This window comes from Helicoverpa armigera, chromosome 28, assembly GCF_030705265.1.
Source record: "Helicoverpa armigera isolate CAAS_96S chromosome 28, ASM3070526v1, whole genome shotgun sequence".
NCBI classification, from domain to species: domain Eukaryota; kingdom Metazoa; phylum Arthropoda; class Insecta; order Lepidoptera; family Noctuidae; genus Helicoverpa; species Helicoverpa armigera.
In genome coordinates, this window is record NC_087147.1 from 1,992,237 (window position 1) to 2,016,097 (window position 23,861).

The following is a 23,861-nucleotide window of genomic DNA, read 5'->3' on the forward strand; positions in this document are numbered from 1 at the left end:
TATCCTTTAGTTTGTGAAATCAGAACCGTCTATAAAAATGTGAAGTGCCTAAACTGCGGATTGATTTGGTTACGGAGAGTTCCGTGAATGTACAAATCGCACTTGACCATTTTTTTTTTAGAACATGATAAAAAGCGTGTAATAATCTTCCCTATGTAATTCGGTAGTTACTGAAAATAAGTTATTATTGACACAAGAGGTTTATTGTAATAATACTGCCTTCGAGCACTCGGGGCATCCGCCATTTTGTTTCGTAATTGGGCTGTCAAGTGCTACTGTAATCATGCTGTATATTTTTATCGGCGGATCCGATATCACCCTGTATTTATATTTTGGGCTTTAATTATGCAAACGGATCGGTAAATGGATGAAATATACTTTGAAGCAACTGATAATTATGTAATTACTTATAACATGAATATCCTTACCTATAATAGGTATTCATCCATATATTGTTTTGCTTTCAAAATTGAACGTGAAAATTCTTAGTAGGTTTTTTAAGAAAACTGACGTTTATGTTGTTGATAAACTTTGGCCGTATAGAAAATCGAAATGTTCTATCGTTACAACTTCGAGCTTCTACGTCATTTCGACTTTATAAGCCCTTGTCTTCCTTTACCATTGTTATTGGATATTCTAAAAAACACTCCGAAATTGCATATCACTTTATTGACCTGTAATTGAACCCCAACAGTCGTACTTAAGAAGCAGGTGCTTTGATCACTGACTAAGCCACCACGAATTATTATTTTTTCTCTTCCTATAGTTTAGTAAACTGGGTATTTATGCCACCATTTCTTCCTACCTGCTAAAATACATAGAAAGTAGTGAAGAGTAGGCGTTTTAGGGGATTTTATTTTGATAAATTGACCTTCAAAAGGTGCTGATTTCGGCCTACCTTGAATAAATGGCTTTTGATAAATTGTTAAATGTTCCTTATATCTTTGTTGCAGCATCAATCGAGTCCCTCCATGCCCCTACGGGAGGCGGTGTGGAGTTGCCCTGTGACGTCACACCGGCGCTGGCCGAGGATCGCATGGGGCTCGTCATATGGTACAAGCAGGGGCATGAGTCGCCTATTTATACGTGAGTAAATACATACATTATTGTATTATTTTAGTAGTGGCCCGTAGTGTTTACTACGCTACGTAAATAAAAGAAGAACGGCTCGACTGATTATGTGCAAACTTCACGTAGACCTTCTACTAAATAGTCCGATGAAAGCCTAAATATTTGGTTTGGAAAGGTGTGACTGTTCTAGAGTTATAAAATTTCAATGAAAAGTGGCATTATTATTTAGGTACATATCTAGGTATACCTATAGATTAGGAGGTGGGTAATTATTAAATGTTGTAGACAAAGGTACTGTATTACTCCTATTGAATAAAACCAATTTATGTCCAGTCGAACAATTCCATTGCCCAAATAGTAAATAGCTCACCTCATCATAAAATTGAACTATTTTAAAAACTACAGCAAACAGACTTCCTTCAAACTCTTACCTACTCAATTAAGCTCTAGAATATTAATATTTATTTATCAGAACAACATACATGCTACTTTTTATCCACCTTGAAAAAAGACACTCTTGAGTTTCAAAATGATCCTTCAATTAATCAAATACCGCAGGTGTTACAAACCCATTTAAACCACTCGAAATATCAAAGCCATATCGCTTCGTCATTAAAAACAAAAACGAAAACAATGACTAATCAAGGGGCATTACAATTTGACGTATGACGTATAGATAACCCACGAAGTAAGGAAAGAGCGGAGATGCCATAATGCTGGTAGGTCAGGCTTCTTCTTCTAGGTCAAATATGTGAGAGTGAACTAACGAGGAGTTCAGGTTCTGTGCGACATCTGTCAATGATTTTTGGTATTACAAAAAATTGTTGGGTCCAAATAATGCGTATAAGGGCGGAAACAGTAAGGTTCCTTATCTTTCGCACACCCGCCTTTTGGCGCGCTACTTTCTTAGGAGATTTTTCGTTGTGGCAACTCATCATCTCTCGAGCCTTTGCCCAACTATGTTGGGGTCGGCTTCCAGTCTAACCGGATTCAGCTGAGTACCAGCACTTTATAAGGAGCGACTGCCTATCTGACCTCCTCAACCCAGTTACCCGCGCAATACCCCTTGGTTAGACTGGTGTCAGACTTACTGGCTTCTGAAAACCCGTAACGAATGCCAAGGATGCTCAATGACAGCCGGGACCGTCCGTGGTCCGTTATGGCACCTCCGCTAGTCATTTTGTTCTCCATGGTCTGACCCCACTCAGACGTGACTCAAATCAATTGGAGTGGGTATTATGGAACACCTGACTGGTGCTTATGTGATTTGAGTGCCTGTTATGTTCGAGAGGATCGGTGACGGCGTAAATCAATGGTATTGGGAGGTTAAGCTGTAGTACTTCTTTTGAAAAAACCGGCCAAGTGCGAGTCGGACTCGTGCACGAAGGGTTCCGTAAATTACAGTTAAATCAACCTATCTCAAAAACTATAAGAGATACTTTGATCAAACCAAAAATCGTTGAAAGAGTTAATTAGCATGCATCACCTCTATTTTTTTTAGAATTTTATACCCCGTAGTTATAAAAATAGAGGGGGGGGGACATACTTTTTACGACTTTGAGAGCTGATATCTCAAAAACCGTTCACTTTAAGAAAAATGTTTTTTAGAAAACTTTATATCATTTTAAAAGACCTTTCCATTGATACCCCACACGGGTATGTACATCGAAAAAAAAAATTTCATCCCTCAGTTACATGTATGGGGGGCCCCACCCCCAATTCTTTTTTTTACTATTTAGTGTCATATTTTTGTGTCAGTTTCATCACTGTAGTACTTATAGTTTCCGAGTAAATCGGCTGTGACAGACGGACAGACGGACAGACGGACAGACGGACATGACGAAACTATAAGGGTTCCGTTTTTGCCATTTTGGCTACGGAACCCTAAAAAAACGACTTGTACATGAAGGATTCTGTACTATTTATTTGTAGAACTGTCCAAAAGAACTACGTTTGTTCAAAGTTAAACATATATTTTTTTAAATAGGTCTGACAGTTTTTTCGAAACGTCAAGCTAGTAACACGGTTCCAAAGATTTGGTCTCTTGGAGAAGAACCTGAAGAAAACTTCATAGACACTTTTGTTTTACTTGTCGCATGGGAGCCCCCCTTTTAATATTTATTTTATTGTAGTTTTGAGTATTGGTTCCTGCTGAGAAGTTTAAGGTGCCGTGCGCCCTAAACATCAAACCTAGATAGGTTATAGAAATCCGTCATAATCCGCAACTCAAACCGAATCTGTCTCCATTGATTTGCAAGATCTCAATCCCCACTTCAGCATCAGGTTGAGCAGTAATAGATGTAGTGTTACCTAGTCTGTGGTTCTCAAGTAACGAGGACAGTGAGGACACCTAATGGGTGACAAGATGAATACCAATTATCACTGACACTATAATTCTGATGGGTAACTGTGTGATATGTTTGATAGTAGCTGGATTTGTGTGTATATAAGTGGTATTTATGTGGTATTGGTTGAATAAGGATCATAAAAAAATGTGATCTTAAAATCCAGTGAATCATCATCATCATCATCATCAGCCTATCGCAGTCCACTGCTGGACATAGGCCTCTCCAAGTGCACGCCACTGAGATCGATTTTCGGCTTTAGTGGATAGTGTGTGCTAATCACTTCATCCTAATCCGTCAAATAGTGCTGGTTTGAACTAATAGGCACCTGATCTGGTACAACCTGAGTATGGTTAAAAGCCATGCAGTCCGTCACCTTCCGATATAAAATTACTTACATTACGTTGCATAGATTTCTTCAGCCCATTTGAGAAGCAACCACATTCCCTATAAAATATGTAAAGAGACGATAAAGCAAGTAATACAACGCCCATACCACGGCTTCACCCGTCCATAAGATCAGCTTACGACACGTGAACTAATGCAGTTAATTCTATATTAACCTGATTCGTGTATCAAATGTGCCGCTGCGTTAAACTGGTAAGCTATTAGGCCGTTTTGAACCGTGGTCTGTTTTCACTGTCATTGTTAAAGCTGGTTTGATTTAGAAATTTACCATTTCATATCAGCTCGTATAATACTCATCAGAACAAAAACGCATAGGAAGTGGTGAAGGGTGGGCGTTTTGGGGGCTGTCTTTTGTTTTTGTCGTTTGAAAAGTGATCAGCCTAATTTGAATGAAAGTTTTTGAGCTTGAGTTTAGTTTGGACTTATGCTCGAATGCGCAACTTCTGTGTCAGAAGTCCTGGGTTGGATTGTTGGTCAGCCGAATATGCTTTCAGGAACTCTCGCAAATTAGCCCGAAATCTGGAAGATGTCCGTGCAATCCGTGGGATTGCGAGGGCCGTAAAACTGGCATGGCTAACTATAACAGCAGTTGTTGTAAAAATTCCCACGACTCGAAAAAACTCTGACTAGGGCTTGTTAGGTTATTAAACCTGCACTTGATAGGAAGAAGTATGCAATTATGCAAGTCCAATCAGGATTTTAAAACAATTGCTAGGGAAAAAACGCATATCTGTTCGCGAACAATATGCTTAGAATATTAAGCAATATAGATTCTCAATTCTGTTACCTAACTACAATCTATCCCAAAGTATAGTACAATAAACTTGTAACAAAGTACGCTATACTCAAATACCGTATCGTAAACAACAACGGAATTAGTCCCATCTGTTGTTAGACATTGTTTCTTTTAATAGCCTCGGCTTAAAGACGTTTATCTGGCCTTAGTCCGTTGTTACAGCTTGTTTATATTTACCACGGAGTAAGGAAAGATGAGTGGAGATGCCATAATGCAGGTAGGTCAGGCTTCTTATAGGTCAAATTTACGGTGGACAGGGTAGTGTCCAGGGTCGAAATAATGAAATAATATTTAGTCCGCTTTTTAGATAATCAAAAAATATTGGATACGTATTTTTTCTTTTTTTAATGAAACATAAAATGACAAAGATAATACACTTCAAAAATTAGGAGTGGGGGCCTTTTACGTCACAGTGTCCTGAAAATTGTAGCAACTTGTGACGTCACACTCAACTTTAACACGCTATATCTTAACAAGTTCTGATCCAATTTAAAAAAGAAAAAATACGTATCGCTTAATTTTGGACAATCTACAAGACGGACTAATTATTATTTTTTAGGAAACTAACCTATTACATACAAGTGAAATAATGAGGCGTTTGGCTACTTTGACACATTTGTAAACCATGCTTTGGTATAACAAAAATGGGCATGTTCTAAAGAAGGAGTATAAGGGCGGAAACAGTAACGTTCCTCGTCCCCCGAACACCCGCATGTTGTCGCGCTACTTTCCTAGGCGATTTTTCGTAATGGGATCTCCGCTAGTCATTTTGTTCTCCATGATACTTACGCTTTTATCTCTTTAAGGTATAGGCAGTAAGCTAAGTATCAAGACAGACATGTAATCTCATATTAGTAAAAGGAAGCATTAGCTAGAATAACAAGGCTAAGGTATTGTTTGAAAGAGTTACAACTTGGTTTACAAAGGACGTTTAATTGTACTCGGAGCTCTGCCAACTACAATATCCATACTAACTTCCAGCTATTTCCTCTTTATTAATTGACTTCCCAAATGATTGTTTCCCGGATGTTTTAATTTTACAAATATGTATGTGTTTTACTAATATACATACTTAGTTGGTATAGGTAGAGTCAGATAGGCAGTCGCTCCTTGTAAAACACTGGTACTCAGCCGCGGGCGGTTAGACTGGAAACCGACTCCAACATTGTTGGTGAAAGGCTTGGCAGATTATGTACTTAATAGGTGTAAAAATACATACTTTAGTAAATAAAAGATATTGAAGAGTTCAAGAATCAGTTCTTGATCATGAACGTAGATAAATATAAAGGAACAAGAAGACAAAAAAAAACGATGAATAGATTTTTTCGAGTCCTGATAAAACTATTGGTGATTCTAAAATAGGCTACATGAATAGGCGTCATCTGCAAATTTCAGAAAATGACACTGAAATTTCGAGTAAAACAGCCAAAAATAGACATTTCAAGTAGGACAAAGTAATAACATTAAATATTAAATGAAACCCAGCTTAATTCTAACTAGTCTGTCTGTGGCTAAGACTGCTATTGATTACGGATCAGACTTAAGACGTCTAGATCTAGAATTCTAGATAAACATGAGATTAAGTCTGAGATCTTTTAATGTGTATCAAGAAAACCCTTGTGGGTAGCGTTACTGATATTATCTAATAGAAGATAATAATATCTGGGCTTTTAATAGAAGGATTATTTGAATGATCTGAGCTTTTAATATTTGGATTAAATATAGTTTATCTAAGTATACCTTTAGTTCTAAGTTTGGTAGCTAGTTTTTAGGGTTCCGTAGCCAAAATGGCAAAAACGGAACCCTTATAGTTTCGTCATGTCCGTCTGTCCGTCTGTCCGTCTGTCCGTCTGTCCGTCTGTCCGTCTGTCACAGCCGATTTACTCGGAAACTATAAGTACTACAGTGATGAAATTTGATGGGAATATGTGTTGTATGAACCGCTACAAAAATATGACACTAAATAGTAAAAAAAAGAATTGGGGGTGGGGCCCCCCATACATGTAACTGAGGGATGAAATTTTTTTTTTCGATGTACATACCCGTGTGGGGTATCAATAGAAAGGTCTTTTAAAATGATATAAAGTTTTCTAAAAAACATTTTTCTTAAAGTGAACGGTTTTTGAGATATCAGCTCTCAAAGTCGTAAAAAGTATGTCCCCCCCCCTCTATTTTTATAACTACGGGGTATAAAATTCTAAAAAAAATAGAGGTGATGCATGCTAATTAACTCTTTCAACGATTTTTGGTTTGATCAAAGTATCTCTTATAGTTTTTGAGATAGGTTGATTTAACTGTAATTTACGGAACCCTTCGTGCACGAGTCCGACTCGCACTTGGCCGGTTTTTTATTTTCATTTATTTATTTTTAAACATATAAGTTACATTTTTAAATATTAATTAAAAAATAAAAAAACATTTAAAAATATAAAAACGTAGCTAGTTTATCATTAAGTTTTTTTTTTTCGGCTTAATTTTGAGTTTTATTCAGTTTTCTTTTTTATATATGGCAAGCGTTTACTGTTTAGGCAAACACTTTAAATAACCTTTTTCTGGTTTAATACACAAATATTTACAAAAAGATAAATTACTAGTTATTCCTTGGACTATTACGTACCCCGATTTCAATATAGTAAAGAGTCATTCTGATTTTATTATTTTTACTATACATAGCATAAACTACAAATAATCTTTTGATATGTGCACAAATTGCAAACAGTCTTACATATATACCATCCAAGACGTATGAAAATCCACTAATCCACAACTTTGCCAGTCCTTTTAAAAGCAAACAAGCGTGATATTCTATTTATTATGACCAAACCAAGTTTTGGCAATGCGACAAATAAACAAACGAACAAAACACGCTTTTGTTTTGTTTTAATGTACCAACTTTTGATCGTATTTGTTGAATTTTCAATTCGTTTTTATGTTAGTTAGTTAGTTAGTTACAGCCTATTTATCGTCCCACTGCTGGGGCACAGGCCTCTTCTCACACGGAGAAGGATTGAGCATTAATCACCACGCTTGCTCAATGCGGGTTGGTGATTTCAGACTATATAGTCCAGGTTTCCTCAAGATGTTTTCCTTCACCTTTTTATCAGCCATTGGTGTCTAAGATATACTTAGTTTTTATGTGCGCACCAGAAAGTTCAGTTTATGGTATAGGAATTCGGGCCATGGGGTTTGTAGGAAGTAATGGTAGTCTTAGTTTTAAATGTGGGTTTTAGTTTTTAGTTATTTTGTATTTTTGTACTCCTGATCTTTAGTTTGTGCATATTTTATAAGGAAAACTATTAAGTGATTTTTAATAATGGTGACACATTATCTATGTTTTGTTTCGAGAATTTATTATATGCTTATTTACAGATAAGCAAGCCCTACTTTTATGTAGATCCCAGGCAATTAGAAGCGGTCTTTACTTGGTACTTTTAACCGACTTCCCAAAAAGACGAAGGTTCTCATGTTGAGCGCTTGTTTTTTGAGCTAAGTCACACTTAAAAATAGGTTAAAAGTACTCTTTGGTCCATTCGACAGGCGACCAAACTACAATTTAATTAAACCATTTCAAACCACAAAAAACAAATTTAAGCATTAAGTTCTCACGAAAAGGGTTGATAACAAAACTCAAGTAGCGCCGCGACACAAACTAGTGTACATTAATCCTTATGATCTGTCAATTTGGATCCCGTGTCTATGGTGTCAACCATTTCCTGCCGCTGCCATAGATGCTTTGTTTTTTTTTTTCAATCGATTGAATATGCGTGATCGAGAGATTTGGGTTGAGAACACACAGACCGCCAACTAAACTGTCGGCCGACAGTTACCTGATATCTAAGAACGTAAAGATCCTTAGTCCTAGTATCCTATATCTACTTAGTTCGCAATAAAGATTTTGAATTTGAATCTTTGAAATCATCATCATCTCCCGAGCCTTTTTCCAACTACGTTGAGGTCGGCTTCCAGTGTAGTCCAATGCAGCTAACCGCTGACCTCCTCAACTCATTTACTCGGGCTATCCAATACCCCTTGGTAAGTTAATCCGATAGTTACAAAAAAATCTTTTTAAAGAGAATGTTAGTCGGTCTGATACCGGCTAAACACCTGATCTTTATAATGTGCGTACTACCATTCATCTTATACTGATTTATGAGCACAAACAATCGGCCGACTAAAAGTTAGTAGTTTGCCGGTTCTCTTAGAGGTCGGTATTTGGGGGTTAACGAACGTTTGTTAATTGGTCCAAGGTGGGTCTGAATGTGGTATGTGGTACATGACTTTAAATGGGTTGGTTCGGTTTGAATTGTTGTTATAGGATGGTTTTCTATGGCCTGTTAATAGATTGTAGAATTTTTATGTTAATAGTTACGCATATAATCAAGCTAAGCTCATTCAAAAAGGGCTACCTTTTTACCGGGAAATAGTTCCCTTGGGCCGCGATTAAAGACCCAGGCAATACCTATATTCAAAGGTTTTTATTTCATATAGACCACTTGAAGGTTCTTACAAAATGTCGATAGCTAGGTGCACGGTTAGATGCTACCGAAAAACCTATCAAAAGCTTAAAACGAACAGTTTAAAGTTTATCAACCTCTAAAACGATTCATTGGACCCTTTCAAAGTAAAAATAAAAATTTCCCCCATACGAAACACGTCCAAAAATCAAAGAACGCTAAAATTTCAAACAATTTTTCACAGAAAACACTTTTTGAAAGAAACTGCCAAGCGGCACTCGCCAGTATTAATTGCATTAAACTTGTTTTCTCGAGTGAAAACTGTTTCAAAAGAATTTCACGGAAAAATACTTTGGAAACCCACTGAAACTTTTACTTTAGGAAACAATTTAAGTGCCTACCTAGGCTTAGTAATATTATAAATGCGAAAGTTTTTAAAAACTTATGTATTATATTAAGTGGCAGATGGGTAATTTCATCATCATCATCATGAGCCTTTTTATCGTCCCACTGCTGGGCTGCGGCCTTCTCTCACACGGAGAAGGATTGAGCGTTAATCATCACGGTTGCTCAATGCGGGGTGCTGATTTCAGACTTGCAACGTCCAGGTTTCGTCAAGATGTTTTCCTTTAAAACTCAGTCATTGGGGCCCAAGATTTACTTAGAAAGTACCTATGTAAATTTTAGAAAAGTTACATTGGTTCTTGCTTGACCTGGAATCGAACCAGCACACTCGTACTTGAGAGGCTGATGCTTTAGTCACTAGGCCACCACGTTTATTGTCCTACACAGAATTACCATAGGAAGCTATTTCCATACATTATGTAAATAAAAAAACCATAATGAGTTCAAACTTTTAATCCAAAATTACAACCGTCCCCAATTTAAATCATAAACTACGAAAGATATTGCATTTTAAATAAATAAAAGCATAAACTATTAATTTTTTAAACGAACTGTTGAAAATGTAAGTCGTTTAAACTAAAATGCTTTTAATACGTAATTTATTTAACTATTCTTTTGAATATTTTATCGATAACTTTAACTGTTTGAAATCATGGAGTTAAAAATATCTTTAGGTTACGTAACAAGATGGTCATTTTTGAAAAAATAAATTAAGTTTTCACTATCTTTAAAGTTCTCAATGAACATTGTTTTGTTAAAGTTCTAGTAAAATATATGTTTTTTTAATATTAGTAATCTGAAGCAAAACGGATGTTGATGGGAATTTTAATTAACCTATATATATACCTCATCATAATTTAGGCTTAGACTAGTTATACTAGTTGGATTGTGTAATACATATTAATATAAATAATTGTTGAAATTAAAAATTTGATGGCAAATAGTGCTTGCTTTAGATTACCTTATATTCATGTCATGCCGCGGCGTCTTTGACTACCACTGTCCAAATTAATATTTTCGTTTATTCATTTTAAAACATATTATTTTAATTTTTAAATATATTATAATTAGGCTTCTTTGATGGTTTTTTTTTAACCCTAAATGCCTTAAAATTACAGAACCGATTTATAAAATTCTTTCACTGGTAGGAAGCCATTCGGCGATAAATCTTGTCCATAACTTGCTGTGGCGTATACTAAAGTTGTTTTACTACTAACATTATCATAATGATTTTACGGCCATGCTTATATTTATATGTAACTAACTGAAGAAATGTCGGTCTGTTTGTGATGCACAAAGCATAGATAACAGATTAAATAACTGTTTTATAAGTCGTTATTCTAAGCGTTATTGTTATCGTTATTTTAAACGTTATTGAGTAGCATCTAAATATATAAAATTCAAAGGTGACTGACTGACTGACTGACTGACATAGTGATCTATCAACGCACAGCTGAAACTACTGGACGGATCGGGCTGAAATTTGGCATGCAGGTAGATGTTATGACGTAGGCATCCGCTAAGAAAGGATTTTGATCAATTCTACCCCCAAGGGGATAAAATAGGGGATGAAAGTTTGTATGAAACTTTGTCAATTTTAAACCGATCGGACTGAGACTTTGCATGCATAAAGCTACTATGGCGTAGGCAACTCTTAAGAAAGGATTTTGATAAATTCCATCCCTAAGGAGATAAAATAGGGGATGAAAGTTTGTATACATCTTCTTAGATTTGTACACGCTAATCTTCCGAACTACTGAACGGATTTCAATGATTTTTTCTTTGTTGTATCAGTATTAAGCCTGGTCAACATATAGGCTATAATTTATCTTCGAAACTTGAAGACCTGATGCAGAACTCCAACAGACCAACAAAACTATAAGAGATACAAAAATGGTGCCATGGCAAAAATTGTTTCATGTGATGAGCATTTTAAGCTGAGATAATAAATTTTAAGATCTGGAACACCTGATGTGGAACCCCAAGAGCCCAGCTTCTCTATACCATATACAGGTATGACGTTTTAGCAAAAGTTGTTCAATTTGATAAGCACTTTCTATTGACTTACACAAATTGAAGATCTAAAACATCTGATGTGGAACTCCAGGGGCCCAGCTAGACTATAGCATATAGAGGTATGACGTTTTAGAAAAAGTTGTTCAATCTGATAAGCACTCTCTGTTGACTTATAAAAATTGAACCACACCTACACCTGATGTGGAACTCCAGGAGCCCAGCTAGAACCATGACGGGGGTAGGTCTCACGCCTCTGGTTTGGCTTGGCCGTCCAGAGTGGAGTCGCTAGAGCAGGATTAGTAGCCCTGCTCGGAGGGTAGGTGCCTCATGGTAAGGGGAGCGCGTAATCTGCGTTTAAAGTCCACCGAGGTATCCTCACCCTTCAGCTCATAGGTACTTGAGAGATTGGTTCTCTACCCACTAAACCACCACGACTTCTACTAAGTCACCACGACTTTGTCATCTATTTAATGTTTTTTTACGTAATAATACTTGTGTAATTTGTGTGTGGCAAAAATATGCCACACACAAATGCGGACTAATTAGAATCACTACTTTTATCCCTATGGTCACGTCTATTGCGGTTCAGTTCTCAGCGTTTTGTTTAATCTGCTGTGCTTTTGCTGTTAAAGTACAAAAATTAAGTATATAGAACGTTTCTCTTCGGTCCCTTAAAATTCAATATCAGACTATTCAGATCTTTGATTTTGCTGACCCCGTAGTCGCTGGCATAAGGGACAGGATCCGCGTACGAAGTCGCGGGCAGAAGCTAGTTTAACATATAAATGTTTATTTGATGGTTTTTAGAAATTAGGTAGTCGTGTTTTTTGTCAGTATATGACGTTTTTCTTATCATCATCTGCCTAGCCTTTTTCCAACTATGTTGGGGTCAGCTTCCAGTTTAGCCCGATGCAGCTTAGTACCAGTGTTTTACAAAGAGCGACTGCCTATCTCACCTCCTCAACCCAGTAACCCTGGCAACCCAATACTTCGGACTGGTTCGACTTACTGGACTCTGACTACACGTAACGACAGACAAAACTGTTAATTGAAAGTGAAAATGCAACATTACTAAATAATAAAGGAAATACTATTATCTCTTTGCAATATCTAAAAGAAATACTAAGAGCAAGTGAACCGGTTTATTAAAGACTTAAATTAGTTTTTCAAGTGTGTGAAATAGTTTCACAATAGAGGATATAAACGTTATTAGTTTTTGATATTAGCTTTTCAAGTATTTCAGGTTTCATCTTACGGAAGTTTTCGCACAGTTTAAAGTTGATCTTTTTCTTTCGTCGCTTCGAAATTAGTCTGGGTGAATTTGTCTTTCAATTTTTTTTCTTCAAAAAATCATCAATGGAATCAGAGGCTTTATATTTATTTATTTTGGATTGTCAATAGAGGCTGTACAATTAGATCAGTTAATAGGTAATCATATGACAGGATAGGTTCAGCGTGCGCCCTCAATTATTGGCGACCACATAACTTGCATTATCATGATCAAATAATAAAACTAAAGCTATACTTTAATAATATAATTAAATAGAATTTTTGTATCTTGTATGTAAATAAAGATATAAATAATATAATTTATTTATGTTTTAACACGCTTATATTAGCTTCACTGGTAACAGTATATGTAAGAAAATATTGGAATCTTAATTTGACCCACTTCCCGGCCTTCGATTAGGATGAAATTTTGCACACGCTCTGATTTCTGATGACAATACATGACCAGCTAAAAAACGTCACAAAAAGCGTGTTTTTTTTTAAATTATTTCGTTTTTATATACTCACCTTCTAATATCATACTAATTAAACCCTCTTCCTCCTCAGACTGGACACCCGAGAAGGCGTGACGTCACACTGGGCTGATGCTACCCTGGGAGTCAGAGCTACCTTCAGGAGCGACACCAGACCTGCTGTACTGGTCCTCACTAAGTTAAGGTAAGAAGTATCATCAAGTTTTTTTTTACATATGTATGTATATGCATAGCAATTTTCCAACTATCTTGGAGTCGGCGTCCAGTCTAACCTGGATGTAGCCGAGTACCAGTGTTTTAAATGGAGTTATTGCCTATCTGACCCAACCCGGACAAGCCTATATCGGACTTTTCGATAATACTTGTCGTCAGATTTTCTTGGATCTGACTTCCTCGATTTCCACAGACATTCAAGTGACAGCCGAGAACCCACAAAGTTGAAAGTGCCTTTCGAAACTTGAAGAAACACAACAAGGCTCCACATAGATGGTCACCGTACCATGCACCAACCACGTTAATAGCACCTTAATCTTAAATCCGCTATGAAGATAATTGTAATGCTAGATCGGTTTTACAAATATTTCTCATCTCATAATTTGCTCAGGACCCCAGTAAAGCAGTGTAAAACAACTATATTCCTCTTACAACCAACATTAAACGCTAACAAAACTCAGAGATAAACCAAAAACACAGTCGCAGATCACTCCGGTCGTATGTACTGGGCTTTATAGCCCAAAACACGGTGTTAATTAAGGCTGAAACACATGGAGAACAAAATGACTAGCGGAGGTGCCATGACGGACCGGGGCTGCGGGATTGTTCGAGTTCGAGTTACTGCGGCCCTTGTACATAAAGGCCTTAAAAAGTTTCACGCTGCTAACTCTCAGCGGGAGAAGTTATTTGATGATTATTATATTTAAAAAAAGGTGACATAACGGATAATCTCCTAATAAAGTAGCTCACCAAAATGCGGGGGACGAGGAACGTTACTGTTTTCTCCCTTATACGCATTATTTGCACCCGACCATTTTATTTAATACCAAAACTCATTGACAGATGTCTCAAAGAACATTAACGCCAGGTTACTTCAATCGCACCTGATCGTTTTGGTAATCGCCACCGCATGTATTTGACCTAGAACAAGGCGCCTGACCTACCTGCATTATGGCATCTCCGCTCATCTTTACTCGGTGGCTAGAACACAACGCAATATGGCCGCCGCGCTAATGTGGTGTGCTTAGTAATATACTGGCGTTGTGATGATTATTTGATGAAATATCCTCTTGCAAATGTGAAATAGACTTAAATTAGAGCAGGCTGGACTTTAAAGTCTGAATTTGCCAACCCGCATTGAGCAAGCGTGGTGATTAACGCTCAATCCTTCTCCGTGTGAGAGTAGGCCGCAGCCCGGCAGTGGGACGATAAAAAGGCTGATGATGATGACACATACTTATATAGAACTAGCTTGAGCCAGCGGTTTCGCCCGCTTCCCGAGGGAACAACCTGGATAAAAGTAGTCTTAAAAGAAGCCTATATGTTGGACGAAATCCATCCAGTTATTTTTGCGTGAAAGAAGAATAAACTTCCAAACAGTCGTTTCTTGCATTACGTAAATACTACATACCTATTATTACAACAACTATAACATATTAGCCTTCTAAGTAATTCAAACTGTTGACTTTGAAACTAACTTTAACGATAAACAAAGATCATCGAATTTGAATTTAACGCTCATGAGCAATAATAACATTAGTCTAACTCCCTTACATGTCAAAATCGTAGTTTGAACCCCAACTATTTGCTGTGTTAAGCTTCGCTTTCATCACTATCGAATGTCGCTGCGGACAGTTAATGCGTCAATCATCACAGTATGCGAATGCGAAAAAACAGCGAACACCCAATGACCAGAGGTCCGAATTAGGTCGATGATACATACATATTATACAGCAAAAGAATACTTGATGTACCTCAAATCTCTAAGTAGCGTAATTATGAAAAAACAGAAAAAAATAAAATTTGTGAAAGAATCATCAATCAATTACTGTAAGATTCATCATTTATTCATCTGACGACGATGAAAGTACATAAATAACTCTACCTAATTCCGACCTCTGCGGATGACAGACGTCAAGCGTCATTTGCATAATGTAACACAAAGCACGGCCAGCGGCTTAGAGCTCCTGTACCCAGCACGTATTTGCCTTGAAAATCTACGGTAAATTCACCGTATGTAGGTACGGTGATCAGTTTTGATTAGTCAACATAAAAACCGTGCTGAAAAAAAGGTTCCACGGCATGGCAAATGCGCCGGACGGTCAAAGAAACGCAGCGTGTACAAGAGGCTTAACGGCAGCGACAGTCGCCTATATCGGAAGGGCACCTTTATATCTAAGAAAACGTGATCTAGCAAAACTGGTGCACAGTTTAGCAAGCGTACGAAATCAATAGCTTCCTCCGTGTTTACGTTCACCAAATATCTTTGAAACTTAACACGTTGTGAGCTCGGATTTTCGATTAGTCCGGAATCTTAGGGGTGAGGGTACACTGGAGTGTGCGATTTGAATATATTCGTTTGTATCGAATGCGAAGTGATTTTATACTACTGGTGATAAAGAGGTAAAGTGACGTTATAGGGGGTTGTTTCTAAATAGCTGACTGATTATATACTGTACTGATTTTATAAATTATTTTATCAAGGTAATGCTACATTAGTCTTGAGTGTCATAGGCTATATATTTTATTTCAGTATGGACAGTAGTTTCTCCGAGACTCGGATGAAACCATGGGAAAGAGCTACAAGGGTTCATATCAAGCAGAAACTTGCCAATAAGTTTGGAATCGTTTTTGCCTTGAAGTTTTATGCGTCTGTCTACTCGGCTCATGCCTTCTCTTTACCAAAAGTGGTTTTTGGCGAGATAAATAAAACATCAAGTTATAATAACTAAGAAAAATAATCGATGACATACATATACACTTTTACACCGTTAGACCACAACAGAAAATGCGACACAACTGTCAGACACTCGGATATAAATGTCCATGCCGTTTCGTGTTCACACTTCAATAGTTCCATGTTACAACACCTTTCTGAAAACAATAGGGTGACAATAAATGGTACGCTATTCTATTGTTTTAAATCGAAATATGGCAGGTTCGAGCTGCATTCATTCGCACAGAAATTGGGACGTAAGGCTATAAAATCTGTAATTTATTAATTCTACAAGATGGGACGAAAAATATAACCAAATAGATTACCTAAACCAAATAGGTTAACCTAGGTGGGTCATTAAAAAAAAACTATATTGGGGTCTGTGTTTTACAAGGAGCTATGTACTGTCTGCCAAAGACTTCCAAAGACCGGCTTCAAAAGCCGGGACCTACAGTTTATCGTGTCTTCCGTAAAAAGGTGGTGTCCAAGATATACCTACATAGAAAGTACATGCAAACATAGAAAATTATTTGCCTAACCTGGAATCGAACATACTTGTAAAAAACTGTTCAAAGATCTATATTTTTTTCGATGTTAATTTCGGAGTTTCGAATTCCAAGACGCTTCAATATATACCCACCTTTACCGACTTAAACTTTACGCAATCTTCGATAAACAACATCTGTTCATATGAGGATTAATTAATATGGGAAAACGTGTGGAAAATTACTTGTTGATCGATTCAGGCAAATTACTGATTGAAAGCTATTTAATTTGTATGTTATTTGCCTTTGTTTGGTAATACGAGATTATTGTTTTGGTTAGATAAACGGTATTTAGTAGGGTAAGGTTTAATTAGGTTTGGTGAATAAGTTGGTAGGAGTTTTGTATTTTTGGAGTGCGATTTACATGTGATCTGAAAAGGCCTTAAAAAAAACTTTTGCAGAGATATGTTTTTACGCCTATTGCCTGGTTTCCTTCTTATCGAGTGATCTTTAGGTTTTAATCATTTGACAAGCCCTGGTATCAGAGTTTTCTCAAATCCGCCTGACGGCCTCTGACGTGGAATTGTAACAACGACTGCTACTGAGTAGCATTCGGGGACGCCGGCGCCACGTGCCCTCCCAGGCACAAGGGTGTAACGCCGCCAACTTCCTGACTCCAGGATACTTTGTGATAGTTTCTAAAAGCCACAAAACTATTTCGACTCGGCACGGGAATCGAACTCGAGGAATAGTACATATGTAGCAATTGTGATTACTGGACTAGTAACGAGGCTGTTTTGTGTCTGAAACTTTCAGCTTTTTCCTCCAAAACTATAACCGTCTCGTTTTCATTGAATAAATCTTGAGTTGCAATTTCAAACACGCAAAAAATATTATTTTATCTGAATCATATTATAATGTCAAAGCAAGATATTGTTTCAATAAAATTTTGACAGGGCACTTTGATTTTTCATAGCGATTTAATGCCAAAAACAGATACCTATAAAAATATACAGCCAGCTATCAATATGTGAATATAATATTGTTTATGTAAAACACTAGCTTTTGCATTCGATTCCATCTGTATCAGAATTTATATGACTACTACTTCAGTATTCGATACTGGTGTATAACTATATACATTTTTTGTAGTCGATGAAAAATCTGTCAGGACTTTCCTTTTATATCATTAGTTTTATAGACAGATATAATTATAAAAAATAAGTTAATTAAATAAATCTGAAAACGTGGTTTAAACCTACAAATCTGTTTATCAATTATTATTTGATTATCAACATAGGTAAATGCCAATTTCACTTCTTACTTGTACTAGTAGACACATTTCCAAATCTTGCGTATCATATAAAAAAATAATCATCCAAAGCAATCTTCCCTAACTTTATATATCGCTCTCGATACGAAACCGATTAGTTTCGTCAATTTATAGCTTTAAAATCGAGTAGAAGATATATTGTATCGATATCGATATGAGATATCGTTTCGATTCGATGACAGACTCGATAGCAATGCAATCGGTCTCGTGTTTTATTGCTTATCGATTGAGAATCGAGTGGCATGACTCCATTTTGTAGAAGTTTTTTTTTTTCAAGTATTTTATTCAGTTTATCAATTTATTTATTTTAAATAATAAACACAATACACTATATAAGCAAACTGGACCCTTTGTATGCCGGAGCGCAGATATACGCGAAACACAATTGATTTTCTATTGTTTTATAATTAGTGGCGTACAAGCACTTAAACCATCTTAAAATACTATGTTCTAAAATATAAAACGCATATAGTCGTCGAAGTATTCGTTCGGAAACGTGCCCAGAAGACTGGTTGCATTGCTACGTTTTTAAAGTGATTGTAAAAAGTCGGTTTTAGTGGGTAGCGTAAATATTTTACTGTCTGTCAATTTGTTGATAGTCAAACTGTAATTAGAAGTGTTCAAATTGTATTTCACAATCAATAATAGATTGTAAATTGTGAATTCGATTACGTGCTACGAAAGTTCATTATTTTGTATTTTATTAAAGTGTAATTAATATGGAAATTATATATCATATTTTTATAACACAGTGACTTGAAACTCCATAGCATTAAGGAACATATTTAGGAAAATATAATTTGACCAAAATATATTATCAGGTAAGCAGTCGCTCCATTTAAAACACTGGTACTCAACTGCACCAAGTTAGACTGGAAGCCAACCCTAACATAGTTAGAATATAATAGAATAGAAGTAAGGAAAAGGCTCGACAAGTTAAGAATGTTTCGCGTCCACAGTTTGCATTTAATTTAACTAGCTAACGATCGGACCTACACCAATTAAGATGATTAATTGTCATACATAGTTAATTTTACCCACGTAAACGAAGTTTTTATTTATCTCCAGTGGTGTGATTCTGTAAGACTTCATTCTTAACTTCGCATCTGAATCCGCCGTGAGTTTCGTGATTGGCATTCTCAGACTACACTAGCGCTACTCTTGCGAGCGTGTTTGCGAGTTGAACTAAATTAAATTCGAGATTTTGACAGATAAAGTATGAGATGACTTTTAGAGCGTTTTGAACCGAATGCGAAGTGAGAGTGAATAGCCAAGTGAAATGCGAGTTGTTGTCTGAATTTTATAGAATCGACGTACAGATCTAGCTAATTTTATATCTTTACTAATACAAAAAATTTCTTTTCAGGCCTGAAGACAGCGGTCAATATCGATGTCGGGTAGACTTTATAAAGTCACCGACAAAGAACACGCGACTTAACCTCACAGTGCTAAGTAAGTGTAACTTAGTTAAGTAGTATTAAGTTATATGTAAGGATTAAGCGATAAGACCTAGGCTTTGGGGTGTTAGTTACGAAATATATTGAGGTTAGAGAAGTTAGAGAAATGTAATTGAGAACACATTTATATGACTTACCTACTGTTTTTATTGGTAGGTTAACTTTAGTTTCTACATTTAATTGTTATACATAACATATTTAACACAAGTTTTAACAAGTATTCAAACAACGAAATTGCTTCATAGAATGTGAAATCGTACCTATACGTCATTTTCATTTCTTGTAAGTAAACCTGATTTCTTTCAAAAAAGTATAAACTTGTCAATACTCGTATCAACTTATTTAAGCTTTATCCACGGAATTGATGTGGTCCAATATTTAATTCTGGAGGGTAGCAATTAGGTAGCAATTTGGGTGAAAAAAAAACTCAATACTTTAGCGCCGTTTCTTCACACTGGGAAAAGTGACAGCCATCCTGATATCAGAATGGTTGTCATCTTTAGATACTGAATATCTTAAAAACCACGAGGGTAGCGATTGATAGCAACTAATGGTAGCTGGTAGCAATTAGGTAGCAACTCTCCATATGTATTTCGAGAGATTCGGAGAGTTGTGACAGCGGTCCAGACGCAGACTCTCAGTCGCTTCTCATAAAATTTCCTTATTCCCACAATTACAACAAAGTCCAAATCTGACATCATTATTACCCGACTTCCCAAAAAGGAAGAGGTTCTCTATTCATTTGTTTTAATTTTATTAAAAACTTTGTTTATTTTCTCAGTACCGCCAGAGCGGCTGATAGTCCTGAACCACGAGGGTAACGAGATCCGAGGAGGTGTTCTTGGACCTTATGATGAGGGGACCGAAGTCAACCTGACCTGCATTGCTGTTGGAGGTAAGATATACCATGATTTGGTGAAGAGTTCACTATAAAATTAGAGGTTTCTTTGCCAGTTACATACTTTCGGCCACCGGTTTCACCCGTGTTCCGGAAGTTTTTGTGCACGAAAAGTAACCTAGGTAGCCTTTCTGGATAAATAGGCTATCTATCATTGAAACAATTTGTCAAATTAATCCAGTTGTTCCTGAGATGAACGCGCTCAAAGAAACTCTTCAGCTTTATAATATTAATTGAGATAATAAATTGTAACAGGTAGACTAACATATTTATGTCATTCTATCTTTGTGCGCGGAATTGGGATGCGGGTGAAACAGTGAGAAACAGACAGTTTTGTATAATCAGGGCTATCAGTAACACCATAATACATAATACCCTACTTATAATCCACAAAAGTAAATTATTTACCCCAGATCAGCGTTACATAATTTCCCGTTTAATAAACTCCCCTTCAACGCCATTTTTACCTCAAACTCCCCCCTTTTAAATTACGTATAACGTACCTTACCGTAACACGTCGGGGGAGTACAACAGTTTATATCAATAGCTGGGTTACGGAGGAAGGAAAGATAGCGGAGATGCCATAAGGAAGGTAGGTCAGGCGCCTTCTTGTAGGTCAATGTGATTTAAATTAACGATGACGAATTAACTACTTTACTATCCACGATGCAGACACAATAGCTAAACATTAGGTGCTTCCAAGTATTTCTTAGACACCAGTGGCTGATAAAAAGGTGAAGGAAAATATCTCGAGGAAACCTGGACTTAAGTCTAAAATCACCAACCCGCATTGAGCAAGCGTCGTGATTAACGCTCAATCCTTCTCAGTGTGAGAGGAGGCCTCTGCTCAGCAGTGGGACGATAAAAAGGCTGTAACCATAACAGTGACAGGTGTACATATATCACATATGACTCAATGGACAGGGAAGTTGTAAGATAGGCGTGAGAAGTTACTAGAACTAACGAGGCATTTGGATTCCTTGTCAACTCAAAAATAATCTATCAAAGATTGGTCTTGTTTGATTGGTGTTTTTATTTTGAAAATTATGAGCCTGTCAAAGATGCGTCTTGATTGATTTGTGATGTTATTTTGAAAATAATGAGCGGTTTCTAAAGAAGTAAGGGCGGAGCTAGTAACGTTCCTCGTCCCCCTCGCATCCGCATGTTGTCGCGCTACTTTCTTATGAGATATTGCGTTATGACATCTCCGCTAGTCATTTTGTTCTCCGTGGTTTATTTCAATAGCTGTGTGAACATGCAACGTGCGTTAGACAGCCTAGTGACGTAATGACTATAGCTGGGGTTAATAATCTTTGGTTGTTGTGAACAAAAATAATATTGTAGGCAGTACTTTAAGTTCAAGTTTGAGCTTTTTACATTGAAACGCCTGTAGCATATTTTCAGGTTTGGTTAGACAGTTCAAACTATACTTTTATACCTGAGTAAATTGCATGCAATTTTCTTTTCAATTAAGTGTTTTTAAATAATCTGATAAATAATTTATTATATTATGTTGATAGCAAAACTTGGTCTTAAAAATCTATAATCTTCGCCTTGGACCTCTAATTTATTATACATAAGGTTGCACACCATTTTTTTAAATAAAAACTAAATATAGTTACTATCCCGCTGTTTTTCCGATTTCCTTCCTGTTTTCTTGTTTCTTTAAAAAACTCATTTCTTAGCCTTCCAAGTCACGTGTTTTATTAAAAATATGTTGACATAAATCCGGTCCCAGACATTGGTGAACATTAGGGACTCGCTGCAATGCGGAAATTGGTCACTTTGTTTAATTTGAACTTTCTACTAAACAGTTACATCCGTGGATGTGACTTTTGATCGAAGTTCATCGAAGGAAGACATTTAAAATTATCAACTTATTAATATATCATGTAAAGTGTAATTACAACACCTTCACTTGCCTTTCGGTCTAAGTGGAAGTAATCTTTTTCGGACACATATAAACATACACTAGGTGTATAATTAAACAGAGCAATAATCATACAATAATACAATTACCTTCGCATCAAATAATCAGCAACTCACAAATGGCGAGTGATCAAATTCAAACATTACATGTCATGTTACGCGTAACTCGCAAACGTTACACGGGTGTGTGGTCGCGGCCTAACAGTGTTGCAACCTGTATCAACCGTCACCCTCGGGTGTTCCGTTTTCACGAAAAATGTCCGATTCACGCACACGATTTACGCGTGGGTTATTTCATAAGCGACAAGCAGTCGAGGGTTTTTACAGAATTTAATAAACATTATACACTTATGTATATAACTTTTCGAACTTGAGTCTATATCTTTGCTTTCTATTAGATACTGTTAGAAAAATGCGCGTCACATCTGTGGCATTGAGAACTAGCAGTTTTACCGCGATGCAGCGGTGTAGACCGCGTCCAGAGGAAACTTCTCTACCCGAAAAAATATAGGCTATGTATGTTGCTTGGGGATAGTCTAGCTTCTCAACAGTTCTGTAGTTTCGGAGCCTTCAGAAAAAAATGTTTCCTCTTTATTATTAGTATGGAGAACAACCTAACACGGCTGATCTGAACGATATCTCTGAGTGCAAGAAAGTGCCACGCTTCCAAGTCGAGCCAAAAAGGCAAAACCAACCCTTATTTTGATCCATTTTACATACCTTTTTTATGTAATTAACCTAAAAAATTAATAAGACTACTACTATAATATCATCCCACCATCTCTTATAACTTACACCGTACCCCACACCCTCACTTGACGAGGGTACACCACGCCATTGTTTTACACGATTTTTTTATTCACTCAAACCATTCACGCTCACAATATAAAGTATACGATTATATGTCTAGCCTTTTGTACCAAGCAGTAATTATGTGGGTTCGCTTCCCGTGTCGGTGAAATTGCCGGGCTTTTTCGAGAACTCGACAATTCTGGGTATATAAGCTTTTTGTTGACAAAATTCTCGGAAAAGACGACGACTTTTGTTAGCTTGGCCGTTTTTTTGCCAATTTTGTAATCATCTGACAAGCCTTTTCCGAACTATGTTAGGGTCGGCTTCCAGTCTCACCGGATCCAGCTAGTACCAGTGTTTTACAAGGAGCGACTACCTATCTGACCTCCTCAACCCAGTTACCCAAGCAACCAAATACCGCTAAGTTAGACTGGTTGTCAGATTTACTGGCATTTGACTACCCGTAACGACTGCCAAAGATGTTCTAATGACAGCCGGGACCTACAGTTTATCGTGCCCTCCTAAATTTTCCAGTATGGTAAAGTGTAGAAATTAAGTTATAAGAAAGTCTATTTTTACCGTGTTTATCTTTCATTGTTTAACTAAGAGGCTTTTACGATACTTTCTAGAAATTATTTTTGAAATTGGTAGGTTAAAGGTCAGGTGCTAAATGTATTTATAGATCCTTTGTTTGAAATTAAGGTTACAGAAGTTACTATTAATAAGGTATTTTTCTGTAAATATTTATTATTTTTTAAAGGTTAGCGTGAGTCTTTGTCT

At 36.7% G+C, this 23,861-nt stretch overlaps 1 protein-coding gene across 1 annotated transcript in view; it reads left to right on the forward strand.

Annotated features, from left to right (window-relative positions):
* LOC110381138 (nephrin) overlaps positions 1 to 23,861 on the forward strand; it is a 418,561-nt gene that overhangs the window by 357,986 nt on the left and 36,714 nt on the right. The window contains exons 3-6 of the mRNA XM_064042420.1: positions 954 to 1,086; positions 13,332 to 13,442; positions 19,372 to 19,457; positions 20,244 to 20,357. Coding sequence (XP_063898490.1) covers positions 954 to 1,086; positions 13,332 to 13,442; positions 19,372 to 19,457; positions 20,244 to 20,357 — 444 coding nt within the window. The remainder of the gene's footprint in view (positions 1 to 953; positions 1,087 to 13,331; positions 13,443 to 19,371; positions 19,458 to 20,243; positions 20,358 to 23,861) is intronic.